The sequence below is a fragment of the Ambystoma mexicanum genome, chromosome 6p (assembly GCF_040938575.1).
Source record: "Ambystoma mexicanum isolate Mex_15411 chromosome 6p, UKY_AmexF1_1, whole genome shotgun sequence".
In the NCBI taxonomy this organism is placed as follows: Eukaryota; Metazoa; Chordata; class Amphibia; order Caudata; family Ambystomatidae; genus Ambystoma; species Ambystoma mexicanum.
In genome coordinates this window covers 1,038,245,175-1,038,257,489 of record NC_090935.1, presented here as the reverse complement: position 1 = coordinate 1,038,257,489, position 12,315 = coordinate 1,038,245,175, and the positions used below count along the sequence as shown (strand labels likewise).

At 41.9% G+C, this 12,315-nt stretch overlaps 1 protein-coding gene across 4 annotated transcripts in view; it reads left to right on the top strand.

Moving 5' to 3' along the window:
- Window positions 1-12,315, top strand: part of SYK (spleen associated tyrosine kinase) — a 556,773-nt gene that overhangs the window by 506,581 nt on the left and 37,877 nt on the right. For all 4 annotated transcript variants that reach the window (XM_069625644.1, XM_069625645.1, XM_069625646.1 and 1 more), the window contains one exon: window positions 1,025-1,214. In XM_069625644.1, coding sequence (XP_069481745.1) covers window positions 1,025-1,214 — 190 coding nt within the window. The remainder of the gene's footprint in view (window positions 1-1,024; window positions 1,215-12,315) is intronic.

The window sequence follows — 12,315 nt, the reverse complement described above, 5'->3', positions numbered from 1 at the left end:
GCACGGCAGGGATATGCCCTGCGGACTTAATGTTCCGAAGACCAATCAAGACGAGGCTACCAGAAGATCCCAGGACACCAGAAATGACAACCCTGGAACAAGAAGCCAAGGATAACTACGAAACAGCCAAGGCAAAGATGAAAGAGGTCGCAGACCGCAAGAGACGAGCTTGAGAGGCACCTGTGTAGTTGGGTAATGAAGTATGGCTTCAGCAACCGAAGACGAGAAAAGAAGATGCCACATTCGCACCTACCCCACTCATCGTGACCCACAAGAAAGGTACGATGATTGCCGCACAAGGGAAAGACTGCTCATCAGTAACACGAAACGTATCACACTTTAAACGCGTGATCCCCAAACATAGGATGACGTGGGAAATGAACAATGAATGAAAGCGTGGAAGAAAGAATGCTGGACGAACCATACCAAGGAGATGGAGAGGAGTCCGAAGGAGAGCGGAACACTGAACCTCCAGCAAACGAGTGGCCAACCCCCAGAAGTTCAAGGCGCCCGCAGAGGAGCCGCATGAAGTCACTCCGTCTCATAGAAGAAATGGGGTAAGGACGCAAATGCTAAAAAGGGGGGGAGATGCCCACAAGTCCACATCGTTATGTGGGCGGGGCTACTTGAGGCCCACCCGCGCGGAAGTCAAAGGACATGACGTTGGGGTTAGGGAGGGGCGGGCATGGGTTTCCGGCAGTTGCCGGCTTGTGAAAATAAAGTAAGGTCGTACGTTACTTCGGCTACGTGTCTTTTATTGAGAGCCGCCCCCGCCTTACTCAACAGGGGTGGGGATAAAATGTATTTGTTCATGATCTCCAAATCTCCAGTTTAGAAATGAATCATCACGTTACACTCAATAAATAGGGTTCCCAATTAATATCCAATTTCTGCCCATTGTTCAAAAAGTATCAGCATATGTGTTTAAAAGGAAAACAATCAATGCTGTGTTATAATTGTGAATGGCTACTGATACTACTGATTTAACATGAATGCCCACCCTGGTTTCTGCTTCAATTTTCAGAGATCTAGATATAAAGAACCTGACGGAGCTGACTCACCAAGTCTCCATGGGGATGAAATACCTGGAGGAGCAGAACTTCGTCCACAGAGATCTAGCGGCCCGGAATGTGCTGCTCGTAACCCAGCACTACGCTAAGATCAGTGACTTTGGACTCTCCAAAGCCCTGGGGAGTGATGAGAATTATTACAAAGTAAGATTTCAGTATTCAATAGAGCTTCATTTTAGGCCTTGTCAAGCAAGAGGTCTTCCTGTATGAAGATGCCGTCACTTTAGTCGGTGAGGGCCAATTGGCACATCAGATACCTATCATTAGGAATGGGCTTGTGTGCTAGTTATGTTAATTGGCGTTTGTATAGCGCCTACTGCCATTGGTGTGGCCTATCATGCATTGTGGGTGTGAACGCCTTTGGAAGACCGTAGTATGAGTTGAGAAGTAGTGAGAGGAGTGGTAAAATGAATGTGTGCATTTATAGACTGATGGAAGGTAGGTAGATAGAAAACGGGGGGGGTCCCTAACAGCAGCCCATATTATCAGGGGTGGGACGGACGCTGTGTCAAAAAGTCAAGAAAGTGGGATTCCTCTACTTAATTTCTGTATTTTATTGCATTGTAAAATATATGTATCAATTGGTCTTCTGTCAGTTTACCATATATATCTCCTTGTATTATGAAGGAATCATTTTAGGCTCATAAGAACACAGGGACCCGCTTGCTTATACTGGCAGAAGGCAAATATTAGATATTGTTTATATGATGGTGATGATGATGTCAGAGCAGCCTTTACCTACAAGTGCCATATTCGACTCCCGTGGATAAGTGTATCCGAACAGAATTGTACATTGGAAAGCCTAGAAATAATGCACTATGGTAAGCTAGAAAAAGAGCTAGCACAATAGCCAGGAGCTCAGACTGTAGAAGAGCAAGTATCAGTTCACAGGAGAAAGCCAATCCAGAGAACATTCCAGATTAGAGGCCCAGGCCCAAAAGGGAAGCGAGTAATAAGAGAAAGACCATAAGCAGTGTAAGTAACATCTCTAAGCTCAAAAGACAGGAGATTATTATCTATGAGACCAAGCAAAACATGATGTCCCCGGGTGATGCCCAGGTTACACAACAAATGGCCAGCAGTAAGCAACCACGGTTCTGTGCTAGGAAAAGGCGGTGTATTGTCTTCATGTTCAGAAACGTAATTGTCACTAGAATGTGTGCCAAACCCTTAAATGTGCAACCTACATAGCCTCACCTGTGAATACACAACATAAACCAGTGATGGACTAAACCTTCATGTTATGGTACAGCCGTCTAGTCTAGTGATCTCACTTTGTAAACAGATCACTGGACCAGTTCCTCCCGACGTTCTGGCTCTGACCCTTGTATAAACATCGTCTTCGTCCAGACACATTAGGGCCAGTCTTTGGTAAAGATGTCACTACCAGGATGTCAAAGCCTTGCTAATAGAGGGTGCTGGGCCTTACAAATGCCTGTAGCATAATTTACCATAAGTTCCGATTTATAAAAAGGGGGTCCATAAAGATCCACGTATATAACACCCAATTGCCCTCCTAGATGTTGACAGCAAAATGTTCTCCGTTTGTGTACTTAAAGCGTTGGAAACTTCGATAAGTCAAAACAAAATGCTGTCAAAGTTTCAAACAGGATTTAGGGGTTGGGTTGTGATGGATGCCAATGGGCTGGTAGTTAACCCTCTGATTGCTTATGCCTGTGATAAGGGGGGCGCTGGTCTGTACATTGCTAGTGTGGATTTGAGTCTTGCATTGGACACAGTGGATTGAGGTAGACTGTGGAATAAGCCCCTTAGATGGATTTTTCCTTACCATCTTTCAGACATCTTAGTCTACATTCATAGTGACACAGTGATTCAGGTGAGGCTGACACTACAGGACGAGGTCACCAATGAAATTTCGTCTGCACAGGATATGAGGCAGGGTGTGCGTTTTGGTCCCCTGCCTCTTCAAATGATATATTTCAGATTTTGAGGAATTCTGAGAAACCTCAACATTTGTGCCCCTGATAATTGCTGAGCAGTGCTATATTAAAATTAACATATTTGGGATTATTTTAGTAAGGTCTTCCCACCAACCTTTTGAAAAAACGGTATATGGGCTAAATGCAAGGGGTTGGGGGCCCAAAAGCTTTTCCTTTCAAGAAAGTATTATAGATCCTCAATACATCTATTAATCTTGTTTTAGGATCAGAAAGTTGTCCCTTCCACATTGTATGGTTTGGAATCCTCCCCATTATCTGAAAGACTGGAATTTGATCATCTCGAGAGTTTAATATGGCGCAAGTCCTTGTTGATGGCCAATTGCGTGTCAGCTGACATAATACGACATGAGTTGGGATTGTTTGGTTTCTTGAAAACAACTGTCATTATATAGGAAATTATTCTGTGCTGACATTGAATCTCTATAACGGGCGCTAGGTAAGCAGCTAGAGGGTTTTAATAAATATGAGCTATTTTTCTAATTTCAAAAAGAGACGTATTGAAAGCATGGAAATGTATAACGTCACCTTGGAAAATGTGATAATTGTCCCTTCATTATCAAAAACAAAAATGTTTGAAATGGATTGGAGTAGTACTCGTGATGCGAGGAAGAAAATCAAACTGTATTCCGGCCTGTGCTTAGAAAATAAGAAAAGAGGGATTGTGTTGAATTACATAAATCAATGCCCCGACCAGGGTGTTCTATATACTTTTCAAAGAATTCCTTTTAATCTTATTCTTACTAGAGAGATTTTATATATTAGAGGCATATCACAATCTGCGGTATGTCATTTTTGTTATCAAAACTTAGAAACGTTAAATCATGTAATGATAAATTGTTCATACTTTCAAAAGAAAAGTGAAGAAATGTTTAGCATGTATGTTCATGACGTTGATTCACTGAAATATGACCATTTTTGGCAATACATTTTAAGAGGGCAGCCAACTTTCTTATTGATTATGGTGGTCGCCTTTTTAAAGTTTATGAAATGGAGTGATGTGTTTTTAATAATGTTTGTTATTGTAATTTGTATTAAGAATGGTTATGTTAATTAATGTGTTAAATTAATTTAGTTTTATCTGGTATTTAGCTGTTTTTCTCTCAAGCTTGTTCTGTGTATAAAATGTTCGTGCCTTGAAACACTTGTGTATAGGTGAGTTACAAATGCCATATCATATCATTTGTAATAAGACTATCTACAAATAAAAAAAGAGCATAATAACTATGCATGCTCAGAAAATGAGAGAGAACACCAACAACCTGTCAAAAAATAGAATCTTGGTAAAATATCTCTCTGTCAGCGCACTGGGGATTGGCAGTGCAGTAACCAATCAGATGGCATGGAACATTTGCAAGAAACATCGGTGTCCCCCCATGTTCCTCTGCATCAAGCCCTCACATCTCTCCGTCCTCCATTATTTTTCACAGTCTTCTTCCACACCCTGCTTTTCTGACTTGTCCTGTGGCCCCCTAAAGAAAACTGCCCCAGTCCCTACTCCTCTTACCTGTTGGCCCACGCATCCCTCTCCAGATCCTCACCCTGGCTACTCAGTAATTTCCCTTTTCTACCGACCTAGTGGCCATTTTAAGTGTGCAGTTTCTTTATGGGAAATCAGCAAGTGAGGGAAGTGCAAGACTGCATTCCCATTAAAAACGGAAAAGATATCACCACCCCAGAGGAAGCCCTGGGGTGCTAATAGCTGTAACACCCTTTTGGGGGGCAGACAGACCAGGTAACGGCCCTTAGTCCTTGTTGAAGCACTACCTACACTTGCGTCTACCTTCCGCTCAGGTTGTTGCCAATGCTGTTTTCCCCAGAACTTGGCGGTGATACTGGAAATATTACTATAGCCAGAGTGCCCCTATAATTTTTGGACCTATGTGTAGTTTATTTCTTATAACAACACCTATCAATCCTTAAACGATAATACACTTCTTCCTGTTACTGTTTCAAATGGAGCAAACCAATATGCAAACAGATGCCCTCTAACCTTCTTGCAGAAGGAGCAGATACTTCATTATAGCATATGCAAAGTAGCCTTGCCCTTAAAGTTTCACTTAAACCATATTTTCCATTTGCACTCTATAGTCATTAGTTTCATTTCTTAGGGAATTCTAGGAAGCTTTGACTACCGTGGAGCCGCGTTTGTGGATAAACAATTTCTGAATTGTTTTCATACAGTGTTATGTTTATGTTACCACAAAGTCCAATCATTGTATATTCTCCAGCTATTTGTGCATGTATAGCTACTGTTAAACCTTCTGTAGGATTAGGAGTTACTCAAAATGTGCATTGACAATTTATGGATACAATGGGACACATCTTAGGTTAATCGTTCTGAGATGATCAGAAAAGGGGAATTATAAGATGCACTAAAGAACATTTTGGCAAACAAATCATTTTTAAAAATTCTTTAGACAGTGCGGAACATACATTTTAGATAATGATCTGTGTAAGAAAAGGTGTCAGCACATGTTTTCTGCATGATATTATGTTGGATATTATGATGACTAGGCGATCAGGTGACAAGAGTGTGTGTCATTCATTCTGTTCTTTGGCTTCATTTTCTGTCTGGAACTTGACTGTCAGTGGCCATCTTGGATTGGTCACTGACATCACTTCCAGTGGCCATCTTTGATCTTGACATCACTTCCTGTGGCCATTTTGGACCAACCCCATGTCCAGGTGAAAGCCTCTGACAACACTGATCAGAAAGGAATGACATCATCCCAGCAACAGCAGGGACAATATCAGATAGACCAACCACTGATGGACTAGGCGATCAGCTGAGGAGATCATGGGACCTCATTACGCGGTAGGAGGTAGCAATGGTGCTATTAGCACCATGGCTACCCCTTACCGCATACCGGGTCCGGGTTCTCATAATGGGTACTTACCGGGTCATTCCAACCTTGGAGGACCCGGTAAGTCCCCATTCTGAGAACCATTCCTCATTCCCATTTGAGCCCCCATAGGGCTCAATGGGAATGGGGAAGTAGTTAATAACGGTAATGTAATTTGCGGTAACATTATTAGCTCTGAAGTCCCTTAGCAGGTCCCGTCCTTAACAGCTGGTCAGACAAGGTGTTAAGGAAGGGACCCGCTAAGGGACCTCAGAATATGGAGGTTAGGGATTACCGGCACCGGCACCCTTACCGGTGCCGGTAATCCCTTACCTCCTACCTCGTAATGAGGCCCCATGTGTCATTCCTTCTGAACTTTCTAGGGGCGTCCAGCCATCTGTGTCCCAGAGAAAGGTGGAAAAGTGAAGGGTGAAGACTACCCCTTGACCAGCCTTTGTTTTTGCCTTTTCCCCGTTGCATATTTGAGTACCCAAAGCTTCCAAATTACTGTGCTGTCTCTCTGCACTCTGCTACTAACCCATAATGCATTCACTCCTGTTCCTCCTGCTGCTCCTCCTACTCACCTTTCCCTATGCTTTCTCCAATCTTGCTACACCTTCTTCCTTTCCTATCCCTATTATAAGAGTCACAACTTGAAACTCCCATTAGTCAATTTCTCTTCCACCTCATCCCAACAAACAAAGCTGATGAGCTAACCATACCCCCCTCTAACACCGATCCACCTCGCCTCTCTTCCTCTGAGACTCAACTTCTCTTCCTTACCACATCCAGTGAACATTGTTCTCTGAAATGCTCAGTCTGTATGCAAGAAAATGTCCATTATCACTGACTACTTTTACTCCAGCTACACTCCCCTAGACCTTCTTGCTATCACTAAAACCTGGATTTTACCATCTGACACTGCCACTATGGCAGCCCCACATGACTCCAAAATATCCTTCGCTCACTCACCTCGACTGATTGGCAGAGGTGGAGCGTCAGAGACATACTCTCTTCCCACCTCAAGGCCTCACACATCTCTAATGCCACGTCCTCTCCTACCTCTTTTCAATACACCATCTCTACTATTGCTCTGCCTCACTCGGTTCTCATCATCTCCATCTATCGCCATGCTGGTCCCACTGGACCATTCTTTGATGACCTTGGGCAACTTCTTGATTCTCTTTCCACTAAACATCACCTCATTCTCTTAGGTGACTTTAATCTTCCCTCTCCAACCACTTCTCAGAAATTGGAACTGTCTTTTCTTAGTGACCACACTCTCCACTCTGTCCATAACCTAACAACACACAGGGGGTAACTCTGTAGATCTCTTAATCATCTCCATCTTTCTCTCAGCCACTAATATTAATGCCACACCATCATATCTGATCACTAAATATTTTCCACCCTCTGACCTTTCCTCACCACCTGCTTCACCTGTTACTAAAAGGAAATGTAAACCTTCTGCCATTCCCCCTTTCTCTCCAACCTACAGTTCTCACTTTCCTCTTTCACACCCGATACCTCTTCCACCAACACTGCCTTCTCCAGCTTCCAATCCCTACTATATGACTCAATCTCCTCTCACTTCCCACTGCTTACTTTCACACCCAAGTCTGAGCATCCTTAACCTTGGGTCACTTCATTCATATGCTCTCTCTACACAGATATGTGTCAGCTGCTCCGCAAATGAAGGTGTGCCCATTTGCATGAGGACCTGCAACTATACTACTGTGCCCTGAACTCTCTCAAGTTTGTGCTGTAGCACCTAGAAGCATATTTTGTGCTAGATGGAATTACAATAATGGTCACAAATCAAATAACTGGACAGACTCAAGGAATAAGGCAAAATACTATTATAAAGTAGGAAGACCTGACAAATATCGGGTGATGCATGTACACTCACGCCTAAGCTTGATTGCGCGGGGCTCTTATACCCCAATGTACATCATCTGTGATTTCATACCATGTGGCAAAATACAAAACCTATCAAGGGGAAGGTTTGGTTAAGGGAACATATCTACTTATAAAATATATAAGTGTTAGTGCTTCATTGGCTACCACTTGTCTGCAGGGCATGCCTTAAACTACCTCTAAATGCATACAGTACTGATTATAGTGGACAAAGCATCAGTGGATTGGCTCCTACAACATTGTGTGTTAGGTTGTCCCCCAACCCCACTGATTGGTTGGCATACTATCCCAACCTTAGACCATCGGCTCCTTAGCAGCACGTACGTGAAACTAAATTTAGGTGTTTGAATCCCATCAGACTACTCCCCATTTTCACAATTAGTCCATTATCTCTCATCGGCAGGCCATGAACCAAAGCCTCTCATTTGTAGTTCGACCTTGTTGCTGTTCACTGTCATGGAACATTCAAGGGAGTGTGAGCACAACACTATCTTAGTTTAAGGCTCTAATGAATAGTCTTTGTTTTCGTCTTTTGAGTCACTTGTGAGTGGACCACGAATTTGTCAATTTCAGCCTTCCATTTACTGCTATTTGATTTAATTATGCAGGGTGCTGTTGCTCCTTCTGGCCTCTAAAGACTTGCTCACTTGGTATGTGTTTAATTGAGCAGTAGTTTGGCTCTCACAGATGTTTAACTATTCCTTCATCTAAGAAGTATGTCTTACATTCAGAGCATATGCATGTGCTCTGTGCTTATTCATTAAAATTTGCATCTTTGCTCTCGGCCAACCTTGACTCACCGTCGGGTCTGCACTCGAGCTATTTTTCCATGTCTCCCAATTCTTACAGAATCTACCTGTTTCTGAGGTAGCTTGGTTACATTCACGTGAACAATCGTCCATTTTCCTTGCCATGTTATATATTTCTCTATAGCATGCTTCTATATGTTGTCCTTCAACCTTGTGTTACTGCGTACATACAGTTATTGGTCAGTTAGCTACTACACCTTCTTTTAGATACATGATTACTGTAGCTTCACGTTCATGTTACTCTTAGTGCTTCAGTTTCTTCATTACTTAATATTTTCATATCATTTCAACATAGGTTCATATATATTCTCCATGACATCACATTATCCTTGTCAGATTTCATTTAACGTCCATCCACAATATTCACTTATACATTATGACATCTTGGCAAATGGTGTCCCCCATGCAACTTTCTTCCATGCAATACCCTTCTACACTTTCAGTGCGAGGACAAATGCTCTATGTCTGCAAAGAGTGCATAGCATCTGTCATGCACTTGATGCAGTATAGGAATGATACAGGGGGTGTTCCAATGTGACGGTGGTGAGGGGGCGGGAAATGGCAGGATAATGCCTACCTGCTTCTATCCATTCCCCCCTCTGGTCAAATTTTCAACCACATTCTCATCTTCCATGGCCTTCATATCCTCTTCATCATTTATCAACATCTTTTCTTCAACTTGATTTTTCTTTGGGACCCAAATCGTGGTCATCCCCATTAGGTGTCCTGCATTCCTTATATGTTCATCCACACTCCAGTTCATTCGACAGCACTCTCCAGATGAAGAACATAATATGCAATGCCCCACATACCTTTTCTGACCATTAGAATAATAGAATGTGGTTCCTGGAGTTGCAAGAGTACTTTTCTTTATATTCTCAAGAGTACTGGCTTCCTTTTGCATATGTTCACCCCTTCCAGCCTCAATGTCAATCATTCTTTTCATCCCAATAGCTTTCTTGGCTGTCTTCTCGCATTGTCCCATGATGATCCTTGAGACAGAATCCTAGTAACATGAACCCTAGTATTGCTCCAAGCATTTTGAAAGTATTTGCTAGCTGGCAATCGATGAGAACAGAGATATAAACCAACTGTCATCTTCAATTGTTTTTACTTCCTCCACCATCATTGTTGCAAAGTTGACAACAGACTTATTCCTTCTGTTAGTGTTCTATTTTCTTCATAATGGGATAGTATAAATGTACAGCAAGAAGGCCCCATCTTGTCACACCAACCTCCTTCCATCGATGTAATCAAGTTCAGAAAATACCTGTTCTGGAGGCTCATCAGCCTGATCACCTTCATTTCTTCTCGAATTGCATGTATCCTTTTGTTGTCGAAATTTTTGTTTGCAGCAAGTCCCATCTTGTATTCTGCAACCACTTGCCATTTGTTGCAACCTGGAGTCCTGGCAGGAATATAGATGTAAACATCACTGTTGTTTTGCTAACCAGTTTATGTTAATTGATATGTCATAATATGTATCTTCTGATTTTGCTGGAAGGTAATTCTCTCTCTTCTTGGGATAGAGGTTGAGCGACTTCTTCTTCCTCAAGTGTGCAACTATTTTTGGAAATTCATTGATGTGTAGGTCACTGCAGGGAATCACTAATGCTGGAACATGTATGATCACAATTGAACATATTTCTCCCCAATTTCTAAGCAACTGCATTTAAGCTCTTGATCCACAAGCCCAGTATCGATCCATTAGAACAGCAGTTCCTCCATTCATTCCTGGAACTTGGAGCACGTCCTTGCAGCCTTTATCTTCTCCAACTGGAACCAGGCGTTTGTTCCCAAACATATGGTCGCATTCAGTATAGGTATTATGAACACCGGTCCTGCTTCATTGTCAACCCATGTTAGTAGCTTAGCATACTTGGCCCATGACTTTAGACATATGTAATTTATCATTTGCACTGTGTTTACTGATTCCTTCATCAATAAGTGGGCTGTGTATGATAACATTCCTTCTTCCCATCATGTGCTGGTGGCAACTTGCCCATATACCAATAGCTGAGGCCTCTCCCAGCATCCTGGTAATCCGGGTGTTTATTGTATATCTGCACATCCCAGACTCTTTATTTCCTCAATCTTTACTAGTTCTCCAGTCAAGGATGGGTATATAAGCATTTTGCTCAACCAGCCTACACCTTTTGCCCTCTTCTATGTTTTACCATAAGCATCTTCGTATAGAAATGCATTCTTCGATCGTCATCGGAGGGTTGCCCATCTTCCTTCAAATTGTGCTCTTGTCGTGCACTATGTTAGGTGGCCAATGCACTTCACATCATGTTCAGCTATTTCTTAAGCAATAAATGTTTTGGCTGCATTCATAGCATACAGTATTAAAGAACAGACATAGCTGCTTCCATCTGATGTTCTCTCTCCCACCTCCTTCATGTGCTCGTACAATATGTAATGTTTTTAAATGAGCTCAATTGTCAATGTATGTATTTATATCTTTGCAATCTTCCTCAACATCCCTTTTATATTGAAATAAACTCCTAGTTATATTGTAAAACAAACAGTCTGTGCCTCTATTAGGGACAATAATGGATGTTTCATTAATACCCTCTATCTCAGTACTACCTTTTGCCAAATTTCAAATTGCCATAATAATGAGAACAACACAAATCATAAGGACAATTGAAATCATCATCAATACTCCATGAACAACTATTGACTTTCTGGATGGCAATGAACCTCTAAAATGATGGACTCTGAGAGTATGGTCTCCATTTTATGTTCACTTTTAATATGCAAATATATTATCTCCTTTGTAATCAATTCTATATCAGAAACTGAAGTATTATTGTAATTATCACTCTTCAGACAATACATTTGTTTTGAGGGTTCTCCAAGAAAGTGATGATATTTGTTCCTCTTTGAATTAAGGCTGGACAAGTCTGCAGTATATAGGGAAAACAACAGATAAGAATGTTTACTGTGGGATTATGGGTATCATAAATGATGGTTGACACTCTTTTTTCTTCTTCAATGTCCGGACTCTTTTCTCATTGTTCCTTAAAATCTGTCTGAACAGAGTATTCCAAAGTTACTGCAAGTCTATTTTCTACATGTGAAATTTAAGAACCAACACTTTTCAATTGATTTAAACAGATATGAAATCCTGATGTATAGTGCTTGTGTGGACTTCATTTTCCTTGTTCTCCTTCCCAGCCGTTTGACAGGTCTGCATGCGCGGAACTACTTCTCTTGCTTCTCTTATGATGTCTTTGGGAGGGGCTGATGTTTTGCCTTTATACAGTTTGATGTCATGTACATGTAGCCACGCTCTTCGCCCCATCAATGTCACTGCAGTGGGGCTAGCTTTCTCATCTTCACAGGACCCTCAAAACGGGGTGTGCTCCAGGTGCACATACATTTACATACTAACAGCTAGTCTCCTGGATACAGTTTTGGAGGTTTGAGCGGATTTTCTGTTTCAGTGGATTGATTGCTTCCTTTTGACCCCTCCCTTTGGTTTTTGATCTGTTGAGATATGAAAGAAACACTTGCAATCATTGTAAGTCCCCATTGAACTACATCGGTGCCGGACCCGTTATTGGTGGCAGTCATGGCGCAAACAGCACCATGACTACCACCAATCTTGGAATGAGGTCCATTGTCAGGTTAAGTTTTATCATAAATCACGTCCCAATGTATTAATGGGCATCTGCCTAGAGTATGATAATGGCATTGACATGTCTTG